A 26,993-nucleotide genomic window follows, 5' to 3' on the forward strand; every position below is an offset into this window, starting at 1 on the left:
CTTCTCCTTTTGTCCCTTTTCCCTGAGTCTGGGTGCTGGTAGCAGGAGCTGAGGCAGCTCTCCATGGGCTGGTCTCAGGGTCACAGGCCCTTCATGTGTGATCAGCCAAGTGCTGCCTTGGCCACAGAAGAAGCTGCAGCTGGGTGGGATTGAGTTGTTCCTCATCCCTAACCTTGTCCCAAAAACTCCTCCCCCTCTGCCCATACGGAGCCATGGCTTCTCTGGTAAAAAGTATCTGACGACACCTGGGTTATTCTCCCTGTAATTCCTGAGCCATGACTGCTCTCCCATCTGCAGGGAGTCCCTGCTCACCAGCCGCTTCCTCCTCGTTCCTCCCACTCCCTCTGCTGCTCTGCTGCCAAAGTGCCGTGTGTTTCCCATCCACCAGCACTACTGCTGTTCTTCCAGGTTTGCCCTTTGGTGTGCTAAATAGGGCTGAGGGTTATGCAAGTTGCCCCATGGCTGGTTGGAAGGTTTTGGTGAGAGCTGCAAAGGTTCAGCCTCAAAACCAAAAGGGCCAACCAGAAACCAAGACCAAAATTCTGCCAGTGGCACAGAGCGTGATTGACCCCTCTCCCTGCCCCGTGGCCATGAGATGCCGTGCTCCCTGCTCCAGTGTCCCTCCGCCACCATGTGAGGGGAGCGGGCAGGGTGGTGGCTTTGCTTTCAGCCCTTTTAATTTCAACAGTTTTAACTTACCATTTCCCCTTTTCTTTTCTGGATTTTCCAGCCCTTTTTGAAGAGCTGCAGAGTCTGGACATTTTCTTGGCCGAGCTATACAAGTGAGTGTTCAAACAGTGACAACTTTCCTGCTGCCTCTCCCATTAAAGCGTGGCACTGACAAAACTGTGGGGTTGTGTTAGTGGCACTGCTGCTGGAGCCTTGACTCAGGCCTGGGCTCTGCCCACGAGACCAACCTTCCCCTCCAGACCAGTCTCCTTCCCCCAAGCCCCATCTCACAGCATCTGGTTCTGAAAGACTTTTCACACCATGTATTTACCTTCTCGCCTGTAACTAGGCATCTGGACAGTAGCAGCAATGAACGCCCTGACATCAGCTCCATCCAGAGACGCATTAAGGTACCAATCATCAAATCCCCTTTTCATCCTTCTGGATCCCAAAGGGCTTGACAACCCAACCCCACTGCTCAGCCCTGAATTGCTTTGCCCTGCCTTTGGTGGGCACAGCAGGCTTGGCAAAGCCACTCTGTCTTAGCTCACTGGTGTCACTGGCACTCCTGAAAGGCAGCCTGGTCTGGAATAGGGTCCCTTTCCTCCTGCCCACAGCAGCACTGACTGACGGTGCTCACTGCTGCAGCACGTGGCGCTGGCACACACAGGCTTGGAGGGGCTGTAGCTTCTGGTTCAGCCAGCCCTGGGGTGCCAGCCTGGGATGAGTGCTGGCCCTGAGCCCGCTGCCACCTTCCCTTCTGTTAGCTGGGGCTTGGCTGTGCTCTGATGTCATGGGATACGAGCACAGAAAGCCTTGCTGGAGATCCTTGCAGGTCTCACGTAGCCCCCAGCCCTCAGGGTGCTCCATCATGGCTCCAAGGTGTTGCCTGCTTGTCCCAGGATCTAACCTGCCCTTTCCTTGTAGAAAGTGACCCACGACATGGATATGTGCTATGGGATGATGGGAAGCCTCTTCCGCAGCGGCTCTCGGCAGACCCTGTTTGCCAGCCAGGTGATGCGCTACGCTGACCTCTATGCAGCCTCCTTCATCAACCTCCTCTACTACCCCTTCAGCTACCTCTTCAGAGCCGCCCACGTCCTGGTGAGTTGCAGATCCCAGGGAGGTGGGCAAGGCCCCCAAAGGTGCCTGTGCTTGTGTTTGTTAGCACTTCCACAAGACACAACAGCACTTTGGAGGGCTGGGTGGCATTTGATACACCATCACATTCTGGGGTCTGCTCTCCATGTGTCTCAGGGAGGGGCCCTAGGACTGGGACACCCCTTGCCATCTCCTCTCTCTGTTACATGTGCAGATGCCACACGAGTCCACAGTAGAGCACACGCACGTCGACATCAACGAGAAGGAGTCGCCGATGGCCACACGCAATCGCACCTCAGTGGATTTTAAAGATTCTGACTACAAGCGGCACCAACTGACCCGTTCCATCAGTGAGATCAAACCGCCCAACCTCTTCCCCCAGGCACCTCAGGAAATCACACATTGCCACGACGAAGATGATGATGAGGAAGAGGAAGAGGAGGAAGAAGAGGAGGAAGAGGAAGAGGAATAAGATGGAAAAGGCAAAGTAAAGATAAACCATGACTCTAGCAGTGATCAGGAATGGATTCCGTTGTTGGGGCCCTTGGGGTGATGGGTTGGGGGTGTGATTCTTGCAAAGGCACATTTTGAAAGTATTTGGAAACTTTTAACAAATTAACACTAATTAGGAGGAGACCCTTGTTTTCGGTTTTGCAGACGGTTCAGAAAGCTGATGGATTGGGCCAGGGTGGTGCATTCAGATTGGACTGCCAGCCCGTGCTGTCATGCTACTCCCATTACATTTAGGGATACTGCATGTTTCTCCCTTTCCCATGATGTGTTTCATTAGATTTTCATTTGAACAGTGTCCTGTGAACGGTTTTTGCCATTTGTTGCGTTCTCTGTGGAGAAAGAAGGGATGTGCTGGGCCCTGCAGGAGACAAAATTATCCAAATCCTGCTGCCCATTGGGTTGCTGCCCTTAACCCTTTGCTCTTGGGTTACATACTCCCCCCTCCCCATGTTAGTCAGGATGTTGCTGTGCTTCCAGCATTCAGTTTAGCTTCTGCTTGGTGTGAGTTTCTGTGTACATGGTTTGACTCCTTCGGCCATCAGGGATGGCAGTGGGATTCCAGCTCTAGTGTATCCACCACTGTACACGTTTCAGCTTGTAGACAGACGCTTGTCACCCTCTCCCAGTGTTTCCAAGCTCTCTTTCACCATCAGCATGTGATGCATGATTTCCAGTGCATTTCTCAAACAGCTGAGCCGCACACTGTGTTCTCAACTCCTCCAGTTTCAGCAGTAAATATTAACCCAGGACCTTGAGGCTGCTGCTTTAGCATTACGTTACTCACTTTGTGTTCCTTCTGCCTCCTGACCTTTCTGTCCTCTCAGCTTTAAGTGAAGCATCCCAGAGACAAACCCAGCCACCATATGGCGTGAAAGAGCCTGTTGTGCCAGGGTGCTGCAGGCCACATGGGCCTGCCCTAAACTAGGAAACAGCACATGCCATGGGGCTGGCCCCACAGTGAGAGCCAGGAGGCTCCGGTCCTGCTGGCAGCTGCCCTTGGCTTTGGCTTGCTGCGGAGCAAGCAGAGCCTCGTGACAGGGTGCTGTGGGCAAGGCTGTGTCCCTGGCCAAGGAGGGTGACGGCTGCAGGCTTCTGTGTGGGGACTGGGCGTGTCCCCAGGGATGGGTGAGCAGTCCTTGTACCTGAGCCCGAAAAGCAGTCCAGGGAAGGCACGGGGCCAGCACACAGCTGGGCAGCAGTGCCCTGTGGTTTTCCTCTGTGTCATGGGTGCAGCCTCCTTTACTCCAGCCTGTGCCGTTCGCTGCAAAGGGATTACAACAAGGGCCCTCTTGTAACGAATTCGACTGTTGTTTCAGTACCATAAACTCATTTAATTTCTTTTTTCATTTTAAAGTACCTTAGGAGAAAATAAAAAAAAAGAAAAACCACACCACCAACATCTGAGCAGGAAACTGCTGCTGTAGTGGCAGTTGTTCAAGTCAATAAATGATGATGTTTCTAAGAAATGCCTGGTGCTTTGTGGCATGTTGCTGAGATGATAAGGGCTGTGCTGGAATTGGTGAAAGATGGGGCTAGTCTCTGGGGATCCCAGCAGGATGGGTGACTGGGGAAGATGGAAAGCATCTCTGGGAATTGGTTGTGTGAAGCGCTGACAAGCAGTGGCTGTGGATCTGGCTGTAAGGGCAAGCCTGGTACACAGATAGCCCCAGGAAGCACTGGTGGGGCACAAGGCTTTTGTTATCACCATCTGCGCCAGCCAGGGAGGCATGGGGAGGGCAGAGAAACATTCTGGCTTGACTACAGAGAGTGAGGAGGACCTTTTCCATGGCAGAAGGGGCAACATCCCCACCCTGCCATTACTTCCAAGACTGTGTCCTTTGAGGACTGTTTCCCACAGGCATCACAAAGGGCCAACCCCTCACATACATGATGTGTGTGCAGGGTGGCACAAGGGCACAGCACGGTCCACGCTCCACCAGGAGCTGCAAAACTGTTAAACAGACAGAAATATCCAGGGAAGGCCAGTGCTGCCATGGCTACAGCACCGGCCAGCCTGGCCAAAGGCTGTGCCCGGGACAGCTCTGGGCTCTGCTGTGCTCAACCCTCGCCTACAAACAAACTCCTTGTGTCAACTCAACCACACCTGAGGAGGTTCTCCATCTGCACCACCACACAAGGATATTCAGTACCAGGGCCTAAAGTGCCAAACAGAAAAGCAACACTAAATGGCAGCAGCTGGTGGCCGCAATCAACAACTGACTCTTCAGGGATTGCTGAAAACCCCAAACCCAGCACTGAGTCCCTGACACTTTGATTTTGGGATCTGGAGAGCTGCTGACAGGTACCCACAGTAAGGCTGGCTGCAGGAAGGGTCTGAGGGAGCTGTTCCCGAGCCCTTTCACCAAAGGCCATGCTGGGCTCTGCTATGTTTAAACTTTGTTACTCCAAGTATAGCCACTTGAATTTTTTAAGCCTTAGCTCAGCAGCCGGGGAGGGTGTGTGGCTGCAGGAAGGGAGGTCTGGGGGGTTCCGTGCATTCCTCCTTCCAAACCAGTCACCACAAATAGCTCACTCCCAGCCCAGGGCTATTTCTGACTGAGATGGGGAGAAGAGTCTTCAGGGCTGGAGCAATGGAAAGTATTTGACCCTCACTTCATGGTGGGAAAAGTGATGGACACTCAGGCGCTGCTCAGTACTCAGCCTTGTGCCATCCTCTCTGTCCCGCCACTCTCCCTGCAACCTGTTCCCCACCCCAAGCAACAGGCGTGCTTTTATCCACTAGTGGTGATCTCTCCTGCAGCAAAAGCCTGGTGGAAGCAAGGTGAGCACGCAGGGGGGACAGGCCTCACCCCCTGCTCTGAGCTCTCACTGACCTGATTTCTGATTTCTCCCTTTCCCCACCCCCACACGCCCACCTGCCCTGCTCTGCAGAGGCCAAGGGGGCTCACAGGGGCTGCACGGAGCAAACTGTACCAGGGACAGGAGCCCAAGGCTCACTGCCCTCAGCCACAGCCCTGCAGACATTGTGTGCTGGCCACTGCCAGCCAGTACTTCTGACAAGGTCAGTCACCAGACCTGCTCCCAGCTCCTCTTGCTTTACACCACCTCCTCACTCAGCAGGACAAAGGCTGCTGCAGCTGAAGCACAGACCCAGAATTGGGGTATGCCTGACCATGATGGAGGGTGCAAAGCCCCATGCCAGTCCCTGACCAGCAGCTATTCCAACCTCAGGCCTGACACCCCAGCACCTGTGGTGAACATGGATAAGGCACTTCTGTAGGTGCAGAGCCACCAGCCCACCCCAGCCCTGCCCAAGGGTGCTCACCTCCAGGAGACTGGTCCTGGGGCCCACTGGGCTGTGGAGCCTGGCAGTGTGGGGAGGTGCTACTGGAGCCTTGAGGACAGAGCCCTGTGTACAGCTGCCTTTGCTTTGGGCACTGCTCCTGCCCTGCTGCCACAGTGTAGCCTGGACCCGAGCAGCCAAAACGCATCCCATCTCCCTGGCCTCTTGCACTCTCCCTTTCAGGAGACCTGGGCTCTCCTGTCCTGCTCCTTCTTCATGCTACTCTATTACACCAGAGCCAGCCCTGAAGTTGGCCTCCACATTAATTCTACTTACGTCCTGCTTGCAGCATCCCACCACCCTCCATCCTATGCCACACAGGGGAGCAGAAGTCCTCACAAGGCCTGCCACACTCTCTGTCCTGCTGATATGACGTTGGGGAGCAAGGTCCAGAGGGATGGGGCCACCCTGAAGCACAGGAGCAGGGGCAGAAGCTGCACTGGGTGCAGCAAAAATTCCCCCTAAGGCTTGAGCAGCCACTGCCCAACTTGCCAACCCAGGGTTTGGCAGCTCAAGAGCTGCACCTGGAGGAAAGCCCAGTGCAGGGAGAGCTGGGCGAAAAAGCTGTGAGGACAGGGACTGAGGGATGGCAGAAGCATGATATGGGCGCACAGCAGGGCTGTATCTGGCACACAGAAAAGGGTGGGCTGTTTGTCCACCAGTGTGAGCTGGAAGTGATGCTGAGCAAGGAACTAAGCATGGGCCCACTCTCCTGCTCAGAAATAAGTTTCTGTCAGTGCAGGCTCCACACACTCTGCTGCCAAAGTCGCAACATAAGGGGAGCAGGCTGCAACACCCAGTGCAGGGGGATGGACTGACTCACTCCACCAGCCGCTCCCGTCCCACGGAGTCGCCATCATCACCAGCCACGTCTCTCGCTGGCGAGCCCCGGTCACGCACTGCCTGGCAGGAACATGCGCTATGGACAGACAGCGTCCACGCTTACAGACAAACAAACATCATCTGTGGAGAGCAGGTTGTAAATAAGGGGTTTTTATTACTGGAAGAAAAAGACCCTCACCCTTGAGGGAACTTCAGAAAGAGGAATTCAGCTGCTTGCCATTGCCACCAGCTTCCCAGCCAGCCCCTGATCAGCAAAACCACCAGCACACCCCTCCCCGGCTTGAGGACTCATGGGCCCAGACCCACCAAAGCGAAGAGCAACACCTGGCTTTAAGAGAACAGGATCCAGCCTCTCTGTGGCTCTTGGCAGCTGAAGTCGAGAGTAAAGACTGTTGATGTGCCAGTAGCAGAGATTTGGGTCCGGGATCACCATCAGCCCCACCACCCGCAAGCCAAAATCCATCCCTTGGATATGAGGGGGGAGCATGGAGGAGGGAAAAATGCATAAACTGGAATGTTCAACAGAAAAAAAAATCATCATTTATCTAAAAAGAATAGAAATAAACAAAATGCTTTTAAACAAAATCACAAAATATACAAATAAATCTGGTACAAAATAAATAGGAAAGATTGGAAATCTACAACAAAATTGGAATAATTATAAAATTAATTTGTATGACAATCAGTATATGAAACGTATACACTTCATTCAGGTTTTCAGTTGTGCTTATTCAGGTTTATGTACACACATGGAAATACTGTAGTCAGAATACTACAATCCTGGAAACACGAAGTCATGTACAATATGATACAATTCGCAAAGACCACGTACGATGGCAAGTAAGACACAGGGAAGAACCGGCTGGAGTGGCTGAGCGGGATTAGACAGCCATGAAAATGCTCTATGGAGGGAGAGCCACCACGCTCCTGAACAGGGGGATCAAGGCCCAGCCAGCAGCAGCCGGGACAGGGCTCGGGGCAGTCAGGAAGGACCCGACTGTAGGAGAAAGGTTTGGTGTGAGCCCTCCGGCTGCCAAGCACCAGCCACTCATGGCTCCCAGGAATGCATCTCAAGTATTTGGAGTTTCGGATTCAGCGTGTTTGGCATCTGGGCGCCTGCCCAGTGATTCAGGTATCGAGGCTGACTCTGCTTGAGAAAAAATATGCCAAGAACTCTGAGGTCCCTCAGCAGGGCCTGACCCTGAACTGCATGTAAAGCCACCCTTACATGGCTCGGGAGAACATGGATCAAATGGGACCAGAGCACTGCTGCCGGGGTCCTGGTGGATTTCCACTCTCCAAATTCCGTGCGGTCTCCAAGAAAAGCAGAGTCCCTGGAGCAGCAACTCCTGCCCTTAGTATGAGAAATGAAGACAGGTTGGCTGCAGTATTGCCTGTTCCCGACTGTTGGACCTCCTCCTCGCCTTCCTGAACACTCAACTAAACCTCAGTGAGAAGAGCAGAGGAATGGCCACGGCCGATGCAAGCACAGCCATTGCAGAAGCCACACTGATGAATCCAAACCAGCACAATGCAGAAGGACAGAGCATGTACCCTGGGTAAAAACCTGCCGGCCAAGACAACCCAGCCCAGCCTGCTGGGACCTGAGACTCTAAAGCAGGGATGACACTAGAGCTGACCTAGGCCCAGCCAGTCTGTCGCTTCTGAGAACAAAGGAGCTCACCCGGAGCCCCTCACCCTCCCACAGTGATCTTTGGGCGAATCCAGAAGACATGCATTCAATATTGGCACTTCCAACTAAAGGCCTATGACCCAGGCACCCCACACCTACTAATTTCTCACTTGGATTTGGAAGGATGTGGTACAACAGTGATGCCCAGAGGATAAACACCACCTGCTATTATAAAGCTATGTGATCAGCAAAGAGTTGAGATGGGATGCTAGACTGCTTTGCCAAGCACCAAATGCTGGGACAAGTGCTTTCTCCCCAACAAACCCTGGAACAAACTGACTACCACACTGCTTCCAGGAGGAAAAGACAACAGAGACACCAAATCCACCTCTGGAGCAGAGACACCTGCAGCCCGTGCATGTTTCAGGCTCATGACAGCTGACAAACCTCCAGCCTGGCTCTGTGACAGGCCACTTCTGTAAAGTCTGGCCAAACATCTGCTGCTGGGGGTGATTAAGTACCAAGCACTTCCTTAGCCAGAAATCTGCACTGGAGCGGCAAGAGCAGCCAGGGTACCATCCTCTGCGGGATCCCAGTGATCAGCCCTGCTCAGAGGAAAACAGGGCCCAAAAGCAAAACCTGAGAAGAGAATGCTGTTTCTCAGCTGGAGACAGAAGACCAGAAGCTTTGAGTACCGTATTTTCAAGGTGAAGAACTGCTATAGAGCCTAACCTCAGGATAACAAGAAGAAAACGTCACTTTGACTGTATTCAGTGCTACCAACCTGTGAAACAACTCCATCTCCCAACTGTACCATGCCACAGGTTGGAGGCCACTTTCCGGCAACCCCTCCCCATCCCTGCAGCTCAGGGAAGGGCACTGGGATAACCTGGCATCCCAGGCTTTCTCCTAGGGAACACCCTGGCCTTCCCAGGTTCAGCATCCAGCTTCTAACGGAACTGCAAATACAGACAAACAGATGGAAAAGCTCAACTGTACCGCCTTTGACCCACAAGAACAGCATCCCCTCACCTGGACACAGCCTCAAGGATGTGGCCACGAGACTAAACACAGAGCAACACAACTCTGCGTGAAGCTTGGCACAAGGACAAGGGCAAGACACAGAGCAGAGGGCTCTGCAGGAACCCATGGATATCCAACATCCTCACATGGGAGCGAGGCCAATATCACCACAGCGATCACACCAACAAGAGACCTGCAACTGATGGACCAAGTATAACAGCAGCACAGGGATGAGGGCAGCTTCCCAGCCCAGCCCAGGGGGCAGAGCCTGTCCTCTCCACTGGCAAGTCAGAATGAAGGCTGCTCTCCCCTCTGTGCCATGAAGATGCCCAATCATATTAGTTAAGCTTGTCATTTCACCCTTGGGCCAAACCAATCCTCAGTATCCAAGGGCTAGGTACTTCTTTTGGTCTGTGTAGAACCGCAGTGCAGGGCCAGGCAGTGGGGTGGGCAGCATTCCCAGGGCAGTACCACACTGAGCCTTTCACCACATGCTGGTTTCCTGCCTTGTGCCAGCTCCACACAGTGTCAATGCAGGGACCCCTCAACCCCCCAAAGCTGGGGGGTCACCTTTGGGATGAAGCCTCAAGTTAGCATCATGACAAGAGGTACTCTGCAGCATCCTTTCCCACCCTCAGCCCCAGTTTTCTACTGGTAATCCAGAGACTGGATAACTTGACAACTGGTACACAGGTACTAGTTTTAAAATGACAGACGTGTGTATTAGATATTGTATAAAATATGGTACAACTTTTATGTGGGAATGATTTCTATAGAGTGTAATTCTGCACAAGGAAGATGCATGTTCCAAGGGGTCCTGGAGAACGCAGCTGTGTTCTCCATCATGTAGGATACTTATACAGGATGCTTGTGAGGAGACAGGGCTGCTCTTTGATCTGCACCCCAACACCCCTTGGCTGAGCTCTGCAGAGATCACAGGAAGCACCACCACTGCCCAAGCAGCCCCTCACACAAAGCTACCTCTTTGGTTTTCTTTGAGCAGATTTGAGCCAGAGCCTGACACCACCACTGACAAATCTCATCCTCATCTGAGCTGGGCCCTGAAGGCTGAGAAGCAGCAATGGGTGATGTCCATGGGCCATCGGGGCAACTCGCCCTGCTCCTCCTGAGCTTTCTCCTGGTCTGAGGTGAGTGCAAAGGGCCATATCCTGAGACTCCTACTCTTGCCAGCTCCACCCACACAAAAAGGCACTTAAAGAAAAGAAGGAAAATTAAAAACGAAACAAAAAAGCCCCCTGCAGTGAGGAAAAGGGGAGTAAGTCCAGGAGAAGAGGGTAAGAACAGACCAGTGAGCACAATGTGAATGAGTGGCTGACCTCTCTTCCAATAGGGCCTGAGAACTGCACCCCTGGAGCAGCCAGCTCCAGCTGCCCTGCCCATCAGGTCTCAGCATCATCCCATTCCTGCCCAGACCAGAGCAGGAGCTTGTGGAGGCAAAAACTGCATGAGAGGGAACTACACACGACTACAGGTTGCGAGCAGAAGCGGTGAGCAGGAAAAGGACCTGCCCAGTGGAATTTGCTCTGCTGGTGCATCGGGATGGGGGAAGCACCTTGTCCTGCCATGCCAGCCTCAGGGCCCCTGCCCACCAGCCAGCCCAGACACCCTGCCAGCATCCCTCGTCCCACTGTGGGATAACCCATCCAGACCTCCTCTAGGGCAGCAGCCTTCAGCTGCACAGGGATTTCAGGAAATGGGCAAGCTGGGAAAAAAACAAGTGCTTTGTAAACTCTGGAGGGTCTGAGCTTGTGGTCCACAGAGCAGCTGACGCTGGTTTGCTAAGCCCACCCTGAGCCCCTCTCCTCTCAGAACCAGTGTGCTTCATATGATCTCCACATCACCAAAGTCAGTCTCATTCGGAGAAAGATTCTCACTGGAAAGCAAGAACATTCCTTCACTCTTTACAAAGATTTGGCAATACACAGAATTAAAAAAAAAATCATAGTTACAACAGATTCAGGTTCATTTCGTTTAAAGGAAATTCAACCAACAGGAGTGTAAAAGTTATAATTCACAGTTGTGCATTTAAGATATTAGTGTTGAAAACCTCACTTCAAAGAACTCTTGTGCAAAATTGTATTGACAGTAGAAACCATGGCTAGATGCCCTCCCAGCCTCCCCCGACTGACAGGCCATTGTCCGCCCCGCTGCCTGCACCCAGAGGCAGACGGACGAGGGGAACAAAGGCAGCAGCAGGAGTTGACATAGGAAGATGCAGTATCCTTTCTACAAGTCAAAGCCTGGCCAAGGTCTGAGGTCAAGTCCAACGATTCCCAAAGCCACCAGCTGGTGCCCTGCGCTGCGGTGACAACCGACTGGCCACATGTCCTTATGGCACTGTGGCACAGCATCCAGCATCTGAGTCCCCCGGAATGCAGGCAGGCAACCAGCAAGGCAGAGAAAGTAGATCTGCTCGGGCAGGACACCCCCTGCAAGGGCACAGACTCAGATGCCGTGGCGTCTCCAGTGCGGTCAGGAGAGCCAAGCCCCGGCATTGGCAAACGCTGTCCAGAGGCTCAGAAGTGATCCTGAGCAGGGCACCGGGCTCCTCTGCTTGTGATGGTGCCCACCAAGAGGGTCAGGAACCCCTCGCATTTGTTAAACAGTAAAACTGTAAATACCCTGAGAACAGGGAGACTGGATTTCTTCCCCTCCAAGGAGAGGACCATGCTTTATTCTTCAAGCTAATTAGCAGTAGCAGCTCCTAACCCCTCTGGGTCAGGTACATATTTTCCATATGAAACATCTATGATCAACTATTTTTATGGAAATTAAGTGAAATTATTTCACTTTCCATTACTGGATCTGTACAAATGATGAAAAACAGACATGCAAAAAATTGCCTGCAAATTTTGGAACAGTGCAGCATGGGCAGAAGCAGGAGGTATTTGCTTTGGGATCACATGGCTTTGGTTGGAAAAACTGGTGCTTTTTTTTCCTTTTTTTTTTCTTTTTTTTCTTTTTTTTTTTTTAAAAAGGGAAACAGACATTGAAACAAATCCATAACCTGCCATAAGAAGCAGAAGTCAGATCCAGGGAGCAACCTCATCCCAGAGAGAGCTGCCTTGACTTGAGCCTTCCCTCCTTTGGCAGGTTTGACAAAACGGATACTGCATCTCAAGTTCACCACCGAGTCAAACACTTCTGACAAACTTTTACATTCACAACACTAGATAAAAACTGGCGAGGTGAGTCCTTCGCCGAGGACAGACGCTGTAACATCTCAACATTTTGCTCTGTGAGAAAGGTGCAATATTGGCAGCTCTCTGGGAACCACAGGACTCAGGTCAGCCCGTGCTGACGCTGAGCCGTGTGCTCTCAGCAGTGGTGGGCTGGTGCACATCAGAGCAAGGATGGAGGCTAAGGAAACGCTTTCAGATAGGACTCAAAAAAAGTTAATACAAAACTAAATGTGAGAGCAAGGTTTTGGGGGCCCTGTTTTCCTCCTCACTGGGTGCACAAGTTTGATACTGTGCAATTTCTGTGCCCCTTTTTGGGGACTTCATCCTCATGGGTGGCTCCAAGGAAGAAGTGAACCCTTGCCAAAGGGGAGGACAGCAAAATTAGGGCTGCTTTCTGAAGCCGAAAGAGAGGAGGAGGGACACACAGGCAGACCCAATTGGCTCTGATACCAGGCACTCCAATTTCCTGTAGGGAGATCCTGCAACAGAATATTGCACCTTTCCAGCCACACAGAAGGACCGCGGGAACTTGAAGCAAGTGCCTTCCCCAGCCCGTGAGCAAGAGAGATGGGGCAGGTGTGCAGGCACAGAGAGCTCTGGCAGTTGCATTTGGGGCTGGGGGCTTCTTTGGGTTATTCCCAAAGAGATTATCCAGGTGTAAAGAAAGGAAGGGAAATGCTACATAGGCAGGGGCCACGGCAGGGCCTTGAAACAGGGAAACCGCAACGCCCGATTTACTAATCCAGATACAGAGGGCAATGTTCACATTTTGTTTGAGACAGCATTAGAAGGGGAGAGAATTGGGGGGATAACTTTCTTCTTTTTTATTTGAGGACTTAAGAGTCCATCTGTGGGAGTGGGGAATGGGTGATATACAACTGCCATGGGGTGCCTCTTGCTTGCACCCAGTCTGCATCCAGATTTTTGGTGTGAAGGAAGTGGTTCCTGCTGCCCAAGGATGCCCTGCACCAGTGGCAGCTGGGTGTGAGGCTCTCTGTTCTGCTACCATGGTAATCCCTAAAATGGCTGATAAATGGGACAAGAGAGAAGGAAATGCACTAAATCCACTCAAAGGAAGGAATGTGGCTGGAAACAGCCTGGAAATGAACCTCTCCGAATCCCTGAAGTGCAATACACTCGCGTCTGGAAAGTTTTGTCAGTTCTTGGAGAGGAGAGGATGGTTCTGACTCCTCAGCAGAGCCCATTGTTGCACTGGCAGAGGTTTACTGTCACCTGGAGCACGTACTTTTGGTGTAATTGTAGCAGCATCTTTCGTGTTAATATTAGATTAAAGGGGGCGCAGGGACTGACATTCTGATACTCATCTATTGCTCCAACTCAGCATATTCTGTGATGTAGCAAAGGCTGCACATCTGCTCTGGCCAAAGTAATGGTGTGCAGAGCATATGGCATGGGAGTGCCTGAAGCCTTGTCATTTCAGGGTGCACACATTACTTCACCATGCAATTGTCAGAAACATCAATGAAAAATCACCCACTTACTTCACTATGGAAAATTATGCCCAGCTTTCATTTCACAAGACTGCAGTTTTGCTACTTAGTTCCTTTGCCCCAGTATCATCTTCAACATAGACAAAGGTTTTGGAGGTTACAAAACTGTAAGTGTAACAATGCTTTTGCCTGTTTTACAAAGAAACCTTCTGAAATTTGAAAGATCATTAAATACCAAAGTAACCGCTCCTTCCCTGAAATTCAACTGGAAGAATGGAATAATCCTCATGCCTTGGCCCTCCAGGTGGCTGAAACCAGAGGTTCCTTTAAGCTCGCTCATTCTTAAGACACAAATAACATACAAGTACCAGTTACTAACTTTTTCAACAGGGCAACAAAAAGGACCAGAAAGGGGTGAGAAGAGCCCTAAGGACATTGGAGCCAATTCACAAAACCATGATAGAGCCCATTTCAGGTTCATGAAGGACAGAAACAATTTAAAACTCTGCAAAATACTTTTTAAAAACATGAGCTCTCTTGAAAAAATAACTGGAGGAGCTTTTAAACTTCTCCATATGTGTTTGAGGAGGAAAAACCTGAAAAGGATCAAAAATACAGATAAAAAATAAACATAATTCTACTTTGCAAGAAGAATTTTCATCGTTCTCAAGGGTGGCTCACCATTCCCAAATTACGTTTGGGGCTTTAGTCTCTCTTGCTCTTTGCTCCTTTCTTCCTGTTTCTTTCTCTTCTGCTCCCAGAACGGACGCAAAAGTCTTTGGTCTCAGAACACTGGATGCAGCACAGTGTTGCAAGCACATACTAACGGTGTTCACACTTGGGGAGGAGGCAGGAAGGAGCGAGGGCTGGTCCTGCTGAGGAGAAGGGATGGGTGGGTTGTGGGGAGTCAGCTCCTAGATGGCTCCTTCACTGTGCATACTGTGGTTGGGCTTGTTGTGAGTCACACAGTTCTGCTCGTTCAGCAGGTTTGCTGTCTCATCCGGCAAACCGTCATGCAGCTCCGTAAGAGTCAGTTCGATTTTAGTGTTTTCACTGTCCGAGGACTGAGGTGTTTTGTCCATCCGAGATGCCATCAGGGCATTTTGGTACTGCTGTCTTGAGATCTGCTCCAAGAACGGGGAAGGAACAAAAAAAAGTCAGTCACACTTTTGTATCTCCTGTGGGACACAGCGAGAAAATAAAGTGCCCTCCCTTTCCAGATGATCACACTTCAACCCCTCTTTACCTGTTCCTATAAAACATCCCTGCGCTTTGCAAGCCTAGAGCATCCCAGCTCAACACCATAGCATGGTGACAATTCCAGGGAGGGTGGAAGCAAAGTGCTGTGCGATCACCATGCTGTTCAAAGGCGGGGATTTATATTCCTATGCAGAGATTTTTAAATCAGACCTCCATTTCCCTCTAACCATGCACACTTTTAGGACCAGAACCAGAGATCAGTGAAGTCTTTCTCCCAGCTTCAGTGAGCTCCGGGTGAGGGTCTAAGTGTCCCTATAGAGCCCAACCAGCTGTATAGTACAAGTAGAGCATACAGGCATTACTGTGCTTGTCTAGGCCAGCAAACACAGCAGGAGCTACAGCCTTATATATAAGGATATTCAGTTCTATAAAAGACTGGGGTCTCCATAGAGATGAGTCCAAATTAGCAACCCTTGAAGTCTTCTACTGGTCTCTGCAAGAGCTGGCTACACTCAGCAGAACAGTCATAACAGGAGCTGGCCTAGAGCACAGAGTGTCACTGCCCATGATGCCCCAGGGGCAAGGAAATCCACAGCCCTGTACATCCACATGTGGTGGTGGAGGGGAGAATTCCTCCTGGAGTCACAAACAATCAGCCCAGTGAACTCCTTCAGATCAACCTTCCCAGCCAAGACAGGCAGCAGGATGCACGTGCACTGGCAGCCCCGTGTGCCACAACAGCAGTAGGTTATCTCGGCAGGCAGGAAGGTGGAAGAGGTGAAACAGGACTTTTAGAAAAACCCTAAGTTTCAGTAGCAAGACAAGAGAGGGACTGTAAATGGAGAGAGTCAGATGGACCAGGTCACAAATTCAAAAACAAAATCCAAACATGCATGAGCAGATCACAACCCTGCTTATACAAGGTATTAACTGAATGAATGACCACATGGCACAGTGAAAACACTAATGTTTAGTACTCTGACCTATGTGTAAAGCAGAGTGATGCAAGAAGAGGTGTGCAAGTCTGACTGCAGAGATATCAGGACAGTTTAGCACTCACTAGCCTCAGTGTGAACACAGTGAGATTTGGAAGGACATAAACCAGCACAGGATGAGCAGCTAGCTCCTCTGTACAGCAGATTAGTCATTGAAATTGTAGTGAGAATCACTTGCCCAGTAATAAACATCTACTGATCTAATCCCTGAAGGATTGAACCATTGACCAGTACATTTGCATCTCAAAGTTTTGACAGCAAGACTTTCCTTTTAAAATTTGGCTATGGAACAATCAATTTAGCATTACAGTATGTCTACCCTATTCCACATTCTTAACATTGAATTAAATTTGACAGAAGTTGAGTTCACATATCATTTGAGTTGCATACAAAGAAACCGTGAAGGTGCACCTTATTTAAGAAAAGCATCCAAGTCAACTTCTGGCTATGAGATGTCAGCTTCCCCGGACTCCCAGAGGGGCTGGAATTGCTGCCAGCATTAGCTGTTTCTCAGCTCAGCTAGATTTCCTATCCCACAGGACTCGCACACATTTCAGCGTGGGATGCACCATGCTGGGGGACAGAGCTGTGTTCATGCAGCAACTCACTGGTAGTATGAGACATGAGCCTAATACATGTGAAGTTAAGATAAAGAGAAATATCCAAGACTTCTCCAAGCAGAAGAAGGATGGCAAGTCGGAAAGTAAGATCAAGAACCCCAAACTGAAACCAAAACCAGAAGTGAATAAAAACTGCAACCAGTGGTAAATGTCTCATCCTTTAGAAAAGGACACTGTCTGATAATGAAGAGTCTCCATTTCGGATGGCTCCAAAAGCTTCACAAGGATATGTTCCACTAAAAGCAGAGAGGTTGTTTTCTATAATCTTTCCTTGAAGGACCTGAAATCCAGAAAATTACATGACCAATCTACTTACAAGCCCAAATGAGAAGAATATTGAAGACAAATGATTGGACAGCAGATACTGGAAAAAAGTAGTTTAAAGTGATTTTTAAATGGCTGCTTTCATAATGCTATTTACTCACAGAGCAATTTAGAAGGCATTCCCTTCCCCAGGCTCTCCATCCTAGCAGCCAAGCCCGGCTTTCCAGCAAGGTCTTTCTAGCTTTTTTCCTACCTTGACAAACTGAATGTCTGTGAGCGCTTTCACTGAGTAATCCGGGACATACACTTGAAGGAAGGATGCATTCAGCTGGTTGTTGCTGCTCCCTAACGTCGGTGTCACTGCGTCGATGCGATCACCTCGGTTTAAAGAGTCTGAGTGATTCAAGCCACAGGGCCGAGGCGGAGACTTGTTTTCAGCTAAGAAACAGGCAAGAGCGAGAGATTTCTTAAATCAAGTAGAAAAAGTCACCAGTTTAAAGTCACCAGTTTCAAAGGGACATAAGAAACCATGATGTAGCACAAATAAACTGCAAAGGCTTAATCCACTCATAACTAGACATGTGGCTTAACAACCAAATCGCCCTGAAAGGACATTTTCAGTCCAGAGCTGGTAGCCAGCATCACTGAGTATGCCCTAGACAAACCTGGACTTGTTTATGCTGCAACAGACATGCCCTGAGAACACAGCGCTTCAGCTGATGAGCAGAAACCACCAGAGAAAGGTAACTTCCCAAGGCTCCCTTACAGAAGCTCTTGATAGTCAGACCATGCTTAATACATTTTTTTTCTTAATGATTTATAATCGTTGCTCTGTACCAGAGCTTTCATCCACAGTTAGTCCCAGGTAAGCCTTACCCCCTTTTATTCCACCTGGTATCTATGCATGCCTTGTTCCCTAAGCTAGAGCAGGCATTTTCAGTAAGGGTGATGGAGTCTTCAGTGGACCAGAGCGCAGTCCATGTGATGATTACTTCAACATTTCCTCCAGTACCTCCCAGTGCTTGAAGGGGCAAAACCTCAATGAAAGACAGCAAGCTCCATGTGATACATGCCAGTCAGTGACACAGCAAAACAGTCCATGCCACAGAGAAAAATCTGTGTCCAGAAAGGAGTAAACTGCAGACATCGATTTCCATCACTGGCCTTTAGGCACTTCAGGGTTTCACTTGAAGACCTCATAGCTGTCCCTTGCAAGTGTGATTGTACACAGTCTATCTAAAGCAAATGTGCTTTCAGGACACCAAATTCTCCATCTGTGGCTTCCACTCACATTGTGACCCAGAAGACAGAAGGGCAGAAATACATCCTAAGAGAGATTCCAAGCCCTCCTGCATAAGGGCTTTTCCCTGGGTGCACACACAGTACATACTGATCAAAGAACTGTCTTTGGGACCAGTGAATTTTTGGAACCTAATGCAGTTAAAACACTCAGCCAGCCCAAACTGAGACTTGATGTTAACTATGCTAGTCACCTCATGACCCCCATTCTCAAGCTGAAAGATCATTTTCGTATAATCTTAAAATACAAAGTCTCTTTGAGCAAATCAACAACAGTATCCTTACAAGCTTTTCAAACTCTTTTTTTTAAGACTTCTATATATAATCTTATGTCTTAAAAAAAAAGCTCCCTTAAATTTAATCCTACCTCTGCCACCGAATCACTAGAAATATAGTATCTCCTTGTCCAAATAACATGGCCTGTTCCACATCTCTGCATCCAGCCCTTCCTAAACCTAACACTTAAAATGCATGGCAGAACTGCACTGCTTTGTATTTCCCACTTATAATCCCTCTGATGTTGTCTTTCTTTCAATTTTAGAACAGGGAACAAAAAAATACAGGTTCTGACAACTTGACAATTTTTCCACTGTTTCTGCACTATGGGATTAGTGCAGGTCCCTATGGCAACACCAAGGACGGGCTTAGGGGGAAGCACTCAGAGCCTTGCAAGGCTCTCCTCCGTGCCAACTCAAAAGCCACAGCAGGCTGCAGTAACTGCAGCCAGGAGCCAAAACTCTACCTGTACACAGGACTTGATGCTGAAATTCCCACTGGAGAACAAGGAACTGTGAAGGCTGAATGAATTTGTCCTCTTTCCCACCTGTATACACAAAATATGGCTGTGTGTGACAAGAACAGCATCACTGCTGCCTGGGATAAAGGTTTCCATCTGCAACAACTTTACACTAGCATGACTTGTATCTGCCTTTTCTTTTCACCAGAGATCTTATGGCACGTTATTAATAAAAAACAAAGAAGCACAGGGAGCAACATGACAAAGCATAGATAAGAAAAAGAAAAAGGGACAGGTGAAGCAAAAGGACATGGGGACAAAAAAGGACAAAAGCAAAAGGTATGATTTCTCAAAATCCGAGGGAAAGGACATCACTTCTGGATCACATTCAAGACAAGGAGGGAAAAGAAGACAATAAAGAAGGAGAGATACAGAAGGGTAGAGAAAGAGCAGAAGACAGACAAACACCAGGCAGGTCCATGTTTGCAGAACTGTGCCCTGCCAGGCCCCAGCATTCAGATCTGGACAGAGCTTTTCTACCCAGGTTTTCCCAAACTCCTCATATTCCTCTACGGAGGATAAAGAGCACGAGCCCCAAGATGGACACCAATACAACTGTTTTATGAATCTGGGGTTAAACAATTTTTGGGTTGGGATTATTTTCAGAAGGACCTCACAGAAGGTCTGAGTGTCATCAAAACTGGTACCATACTGCTACAGTGACCAGGCTTAGCATATCAGTTCCTTACAGAGGAGATTCTTCCCACTATTATTTTCCCTTATTGACTTTTTGTAATTTTTTAAATTTAGTTGGGGGAAATATATGAAAATATGGTTAGCATTTATACTGGAAACAACTTGCACGCACAAAATATACACATATTTGTAACAAAGCAAAGGAAAAAAAAATTAAAAAAGAAGACCTGGCAAAACAAAAGAACCAAGCTAAGAAAGATAATCAAAGTTGCCAAGCTTAAAAGAGAGTCATCAGGTACTTTAATTAAAGAAGGATTAAATTTCTCCCCCTTCTTTGAAGTTTAGCAGCAGGAAACTTTAACAGGGCAGGAAAGAAATTCTCTGCAAGGCAATAACCTGTAGTTTGTTTGGAATGTGCATGAGACTAATTTAAGGACCGATGGTGAAATAAATTTTCACAAGTTAAAAAACAGAGGGGGAAAATACAAGAAGCAGATGGTGAAAGTTGATGAAATGCATGATAAATGTATTAACTTTTAGGAGATGTTTAACTTTAATATGCATATCATTATCTTGTTTGCTTTCAGGCCTAGGGAAAGACATTTCATCTGAAAAAGAAAACTTCAGAAGGAAGAAACATGCTCACTGTGGTCTAAACTATTTTAGGATTCTGCTCTTCCTCCAGTCTTTCTTGATGCATTTCCATTTTTTTCAACTACTCCTTGCATGCAGTATCTGCAAAGCTCAGTTCTTGACCCTTCCCAATTTCCAATCACTCAACCACATCTCAGAGCACTTTTTGGCCCAATTTGTTCCCTCCTTGATCTCTACTCCCCAAAGGGATTTCTGTGTCAGTCAACTTGGTGATTCAGCAAGGAAAGGTCTTAAGCAAAACGGGAACCAGAAAATCCCACAGGAGGTCCCACAACCTTCTTGCACATTCCACTGCAAATCCATCCACTCAGCAGATCATTGTGCCAGTCCACAGCATTAACCTCACTGAGAGAAAGCTCAAAGCTTTTCAGGAATTGAAACGGCCAGACTGTATACAAAACATAGAATTTACCCATATGAGAATATCAGAATACTTTCATTAAATAAGTTTTCCTTTTATGGCAGTTTAAGCAGCAGACATTCTCCTCTGTCAAATGTGTTTTCTTCAGAATTTTTTAAGCCTCAGCTTGGGGGAGAAAACATTCTTTGAAAAATCTCCCCTCCTAATTTTCCACCAGTGTACATATGAGAAACAAGAACAAGCACACATTACCAAATACATTTTCTTTAATGTGTTTTCAGTTCTTCTCATTTTGATGACTCTCATGTTGCTATCAGTTACCATAAATGAAAGTTCAGGATACCTACCTGCAAGGCACAACTCTGTGCTGGACTTCTCCCTAACGAGCAAAGGGGTCAGACAAATACAGACTGCAGCTGACTTTTTATGGCATCAGGGCAGTCACAAGAACGGTGAAAATAGAAGCATGCAGATTTACCTGGAGAACCTGCTGCTAACAACTCTGTTCTGCTGACAACAAAGGTACGAGACAGGGACAAGGGAACTAGAAGAGGGAGAGAAAAAGGATGAGATCACGACCAGAAAGGCGGCAGCTATCCACACTCGACAGGGGAAGGAGCCAATTGACATTGAAGAACTAAAACCATAAGTGCAAATCAACTGTGAAAAAGTAAAGGGTTAAAACAAAAGCAAAACTAAAAAAGACAATCAAACAATTTTAAGAATAAACCAAAAAACAAGGCTGAAGAATTAGAGTGAAGTGAACAATTTTCACTTGCTATTTTAAATTGTTATCCAGCACAGAACAGTCCACCAAGGTACATTTAGTTTTGAAATAGTTCAAAAGGAGCGGTGGTGCCCACTCCAGCCTGGAAGGCAAGAGTTAAAACAAGCCATTAAGCATTCAGAGGTGCTCTTCCTTATGGGAGCCAGACAAATAATAGAAATAAAACCAAAAGACACTTCATAGTTCTTCAAGTTTTCAATAAAATGTCGAGTGAGGCTGTGATTCTCCAAGCTCATCCCTTTTGGGATGGGGACTGTACTGCTTGCTCACCATTACTGCAAATCCCTCCCCAGCTGCAGTTGAAGAAAAAAGCTTCACTCTTTTCTTGGGTTTTTGGTTTGTTTGTTTATTTTCTGTGTTTTCGTTTGCGGAGTTCTTTGCTTTTTTCCTTGTTTGGTTTGTTTTTAGTGTTTTATTCTCCTCTTATTGACTTCATCTTCCAGGTGGGGAGATTAGGCACATGAAGTGTAATTAGGACATACAGAAGAGCGAGAGTTTTCTCTTGTTCTGCAATGACTTTCACGGAGCTTTCCTGTCTATACAGAGCAACAGAAATTTATTTTTATGAGCTCATCTTAACAGAAATCTCAGGATGCTGCAAGACATCGTAAAACAAATTCCCTAAACCTAGAGGGAAAACCAATGAAATGAGGGGTTTGCTACAGGTAAAAGCCAACCCGTTGAAGGTAAACAAATCCAAGATTGGCTGAGGTTAATTTAAAATAGTGAACATCCTTAAGTGCGACATGACAAAACCTAAGATGGATTTCAGGGCACACAAAGAGGAGACCATCTGACCTGATAGGACTTGGGGCAACTGGCATGGTTGTGGGGAGGGTCAGCAACACAAAAAAACCAAACCAAACAAACAAAAAAACCCAAAACATGAAAACATTCAAACTGAACAGTGCCGGCAAAACAGAGATGCCACAGGTAATTTCCAAGTGTAGGTTTAGTAGGAGAAGGGACCATGCCTACCCCAGCTCCATGCCTGGCCCATGTCACAAAAGCTGAGGGTATGATGCAGTTGTACACATGTCACAATTCCATGTGAACACTGCTGCCATCGCTGAGATAAAATCCAACCAGTGCTCTGCATGCTTTAAAATCTCTCAAACCTCAGAAGGCACAGGCTAGACTGACCAGACTGAAGCGCACATAATTAAGGAAGAATTAGTCTTGCCTGTAAAAGTGTGCTCACAGGTCCAAGAGAACTGCTGCTGTTTGTAGAGTTTAACAAGGCTACACTCATCACTTAACAAAACCACTTCCATTCCAACGCTGTTTGCTAATGGATGTACACGTAGGTACACAGACGTAAAGGGAATGTTTGTGAGTGTACAGTTAAAGCAAGCTGCCTCTCAAGTGCAATATAAACCCTGATATGACAGCAGGACAATTTCAGCATAAGAAATACCTCTCTCTGAAACTAAGCAAGCAACTTTGGGTCAGCAGAAGGCCAACACCAGTACCAGTGCCCCAGCTCACCCATTAGGGCTGTGAATTTCCAGTTGAGGTTGAGATCTTAGTGGTGACACTGCTGGCATTAAAATACACCACCAAATGCTGAAATGCAGCTTTGGGCCTACTCTTGGTGGATTATATGACAATTCCCCAATCTCCACAGGTGGGATGTGGCTGCCACTTGTGTGCTGGGAACTAGCTCACATCTCACGCTCAGACATCACCTCTTCTCCCTCACTGATTTCTTGGTTACATTTCCACACAGGCTGACAGGAGTCATCGTTTTTCTGGCACTGCTGCCCTCCTTTTCCTCAAGAGAGCTTTAGAAACAAGACCGGTAAAGAGAACCATCCCCAGATTAACCAGGCTGTTGTTCCTAGCACCACTAGATGTCCCTCTGCCACTAATTACTTATTCTTGTTAATTCACTCTGTTACCCTACAAAGCTTTCCACCAGTACCAACCACATCCCTCGCAAAGGCCAAAACTCACATCCTCCAGGAGCTGGCAAGCCGCTGCCAGCTGCTGGGTTCCACCAGGGACACTGTGCCAGGCAGGCAGCTTTGCTGGCAAGGAGGCACCTTTCGCATCAGCCCCTTGGACACGGCGGGGCAGGATTGTGCAGGAGTGAGTTCCAGAAGCAAAAGGTAAGAGGACATACCTGGTGATGCTGTGAGGGCCATCACCCCATAGTAGGAAAAAGCACCAGCTTCAAACTTCATCCCCTCTTTCCCAGCCTCCACTTCCACTTTCCCCTGTTAAGGAAAAGGAGAGAGAGCTGCAATTAAAAGGGACCACAGGTCTCAAGGCACAAGACCAGACTTGAGCCCTGAAAGACACTTTTGTCTGACATCCCTAAGCAGTGTCATGGTCCCTTCAGTTTATAATGGTGCCTGAACAGGGACAGACCCTGAAGGGCAACAGGTTTTTGTGCCCTGAGCTACCCTGGTCTTTGGTGCCCTGCAGCCAGCGTAAGTCTCTGCAGAGGAAAGGATCACCATACAGCTTCGGGTTGGTACTACTGCCCTGCTCCAAGTGCTGTCAGGCTGCTTTCCCTTGATGCAGAGTGAAAAAATACTCCTCCAGTAGCACAGCAAGCTTACATGTAGCACAGTCATCTGGGATCTTGAGACACAGAGACAATTCTGGGCCACAACTCACATTCACACGAAGTCCCCTCTAACACAAACATAGGAAAGGGAGATGGGAGACAACATGCAAGGAGGCTGTCTGCGATTCCCACAGGAACAACGTCCTTATTCCTGGAGGAGTAGCCCTGGGGCTACTTTGGTTTTCTTGGTTTCTAGCAGTTTTCCATATTTCAACACCCTTAACTTCAGATCCTGCTCTTTCACAGAGTCTTACCTACAAAGGACCCTCAGTGCTTCCCAAACTGTACAAAACTACACTACCATGCAAACGGCACCTGTTTCTGTTGTAGGCTAAACCAAATGTTTATCATGTCCTACATAGGACTCCAGAACAGAACCCACCATGTCAAACATAGCTGTAAATGTGCCAGTTACTCTGGTATACAAGTAGCCAGAAATAACTGGCTTCTTAGTGGGGTCTGGTTTCCACATCCACCCATCCTTGCTAGTACTGAGACTCACAGCACATCACTGCAGACAGAAAAAATCTCATGAAGCTTTCAGGCTGAACTACAAAAAAGTTGGAATTTCAGGCAAACAACATAATTACCTGCAATGCTTTCCCTCTGTTTAAGCTGGAAAGGGCAGACAGACTGCCCATCCCAGGTGTACTAAGAAGACTGAACATCATCCGGACACAATCAGGTCAAAAAGAGTCTAAAAGGTAGAATTTATTTCTATGTTTATTTCATTAAGCTGAATTTAGAATAAATAATCATGCCTTTAAATTTACAATACTGGACTGGGGCAGAAAGAGGTGACAATGAACTCAACGTGCATGAACCCTGATACCAAGTCCATTTGTCTAACTGTCCCAGATGAGAAAACCCACAAAATCTGCCTAGCAGGAAGAGAGTACCCAGCTCACAAATCCACTTTCCTGCTATCACAAGCAACAACTTCATATAATCCCTTTTAAAACCAATTTCACTCCACAACACAAATAAGTAGCTTATTTCTTCATTATAAACCTTCCAGAAGGTACGATTTAGAGACCCAGGTAAAGACCGGTTACACACAAGAAGAATATGCATTTAATTGTGTACTGGCATGCATTTACTGTAAAGGCATTCTTGGTCCCTTAATGTGAGAGAACAAGTCTGTTTAAGTAACAAAAGCAGAGTATTTATCCCCTCTTGATCCTGGCAGAACCAACCTCGTTACCATTTTTATAGTATGTACCTCCTGCAACACTCCCTTTTCCAAATGCATTATAGACCTGGCACACTGTGTTTGCTAAATATTTATTGACCGTAGAATAGCTCAGAAAGAACTGATTGTTCTTTTTGTATTGCCCATGTCCTCCATTTACATCTTTGCAGCATTACATCAGGAGCATTATCTTGCCTCTGGAATATTTCAGATTGCAACAATTCAGCCCAGAAGAAAGAGCAGTTAAAGAGTTACAGTGGCTCCTCAAACTCTTGAAAAAACTGATCCTTTTAAAAAAGAGAATTACACTGAATCCACAATATAATATTCTGATGCTTTCTTAACTGTTTATCATTGACAGTGTTTAACTCTCCACAACTTTCTCTTTTTAAGGTCATGTTAAGCTTTCAAGCCCTGTGTTAAAACTTTAGCTACAATGCTTGTGCTTTTATAACCAAAACTGATTTTCAGTTATGTAGGACAGAAACATAAGCACCTTACCAGCACAATCTCTCTTGAAGGACTATTCCTGTTCAAATGGTGCTAGATGGAAGTTTCTGTGTAAAGCTTTACTTAAGCTATTCAACATTCCTGACAGGTATCAAAACCTGTACAGCAATCCTGCACAGAATACGTAGAAAACAGTCCTTCCACACCACCTAGGGCTCCAGTCTAAGAACCACACAAGTGCAGGGACCTCAGGGTAGGGCAAGGGCTTGGATGCCAAGGTTCCCAGGGACTGAGAGCACCCAGGGAATGCAGGGGCTGTGGCAGGAGGTGGCATCAGTTCCGTAGATGGAACAAGGCCCCCACCAAAACCTGCACTTCTCGCAACACCTCAGGTACAGACTTCAAAATTGCACAGAAAAATGTCATTTCTCTAAACAGTCAAACTCCCAATGCCCCCTTTTGCAAAAGGGAAAAAGCACAGCAGAGAAAACATCCTGGCCAAAGTCCTATGATGTGCCATTTTTCGCAACCCTATTCTCCAAACAATGCCAGCTGCACGCAGGGATGCCTTTGCATTGTCTATCCTACTGATACCAAAAGCATAAGTAATTTTCAACAGATGACTGGAAGTGGTAAGTGCTTTCTATCCTTCACAACTGGTTTAACTGAGGCTGAAAGCAGCTGCATGAGCTCTTCAAGGTTGGCATAAAGGAGGCAGGAGCAGTTCCCAGCAGCCATAGTTCCCTTCCCATGTTTGAAAGAAGCCAAACTTCAACAACTGGAAGAGGTTCCCAAGAGAGGGATAAGTCAGGAGATAAAGGGTTTTGCAAGTATCTACATAATCACATGTCTGACCTGTAAAATGAGAACAAAGTAGTCGACGGGCTTGTTTCGCTGGTAGAGGTAGTGTTCTGGGGCTTTCTTGTTCTTCTCATCGTATTTCAGCTCCTGGATGACGTTGGGATGTTTTAGCAGCCTGAGAAGGATCTTCTCTGACATCTGGGATGGACCAAACGCTTCTACTTCTATAACACAAGATACAATGTGGCATTACACCTCATATGCCTGGCATGAAGTTAGCAATACTCGTTAATAAGCATTTGCCTCTAAAAGACACACAGATGCAGAGAGATCCATTATGGAATTGCAGGCTTCCTGTCTTTTGAGACTGTTAGATTTGTAAGGGGGGGGGAAACCCACAGTAACATCTCAACTTTCATTACTGAAGCATTTTTCAAAACAACCAAAAACCATGTCTTCATCTGAAAGGGAAAAGAAAAAGACAGCTTTGCCTTCTTGAGAGTTCAGAGTCACAGTTGTAATGGCTCATTGCAGAGTTGTAAAAATGGAAGAGCTTTACAATTGGGGCACAGAGAACCTCTGAATTTGGTTTTTTCCTTCCTAAAAGTTATTAAAGTAACAGC

At 47.7% G+C, this 26,993-nt stretch overlaps 2 protein-coding genes across 5 annotated transcripts in view; one reads left to right on the forward strand and one right to left on the reverse strand.

Moving 5' to 3' along the window:
- NT5C2 (5'-nucleotidase, cytosolic II) overlaps window positions 1-3,749 on the forward strand; it is a 60,428-nt gene extending 56,679 nt beyond the window's left edge. For all 4 annotated transcript variants that reach the window (XM_027672147.1, XM_027672148.1, XM_027672149.1 and 1 more), the window contains 4 exons: window positions 731-782; window positions 1,019-1,079; window positions 1,597-1,773; window positions 1,985-3,749. In XM_027672147.1, coding sequence (XP_027527948.1) covers window positions 731-782; window positions 1,019-1,079; window positions 1,597-1,773; window positions 1,985-2,242 — 548 coding nt within the window. In that variant the 3' untranslated portion in view covers window positions 2,243-3,749. The remainder of the gene's footprint in view (window positions 1-730; window positions 783-1,018; window positions 1,080-1,596; window positions 1,774-1,984) is intronic.
- A 2,815-nt stretch (window positions 3,750-6,564) lies between these two features.
- Window positions 6,565-26,993, reverse strand: part of CNNM2 (cyclin and CBS domain divalent metal cation transport mediator 2) — a 119,647-nt gene continuing 99,218 nt past the window's right edge. Inside the window, exons 4-8 of the mRNA XM_027672162.1 lie at window positions 26,425-26,594; window positions 23,478-23,571; window positions 21,044-21,109; window positions 17,073-17,257; window positions 6,565-14,864 (exon numbers count right to left, since the gene is read on the reverse strand). Of these exons, the coding sequence (XP_027527963.1) occupies window positions 14,655-14,864; window positions 17,073-17,257; window positions 21,044-21,109; window positions 23,478-23,571; window positions 26,425-26,594 (725 nt within the window). The 3' untranslated portion in view covers window positions 6,565-14,654. The remainder of the gene's footprint in view (window positions 14,865-17,072; window positions 17,258-21,043; window positions 21,110-23,477; window positions 23,572-26,424; window positions 26,595-26,993) is intronic.

The sequence above is a fragment of the Neopelma chrysocephalum genome, unplaced genomic scaffold, assembly GCF_003984885.1.
Source record: "Neopelma chrysocephalum unplaced genomic scaffold, ASM398488v2 Primary Assembly neopelma1_97390, whole genome shotgun sequence".
NCBI lineage: Eukaryota > Metazoa > Chordata > Aves > Passeriformes > Pipridae > Neopelma > Neopelma chrysocephalum.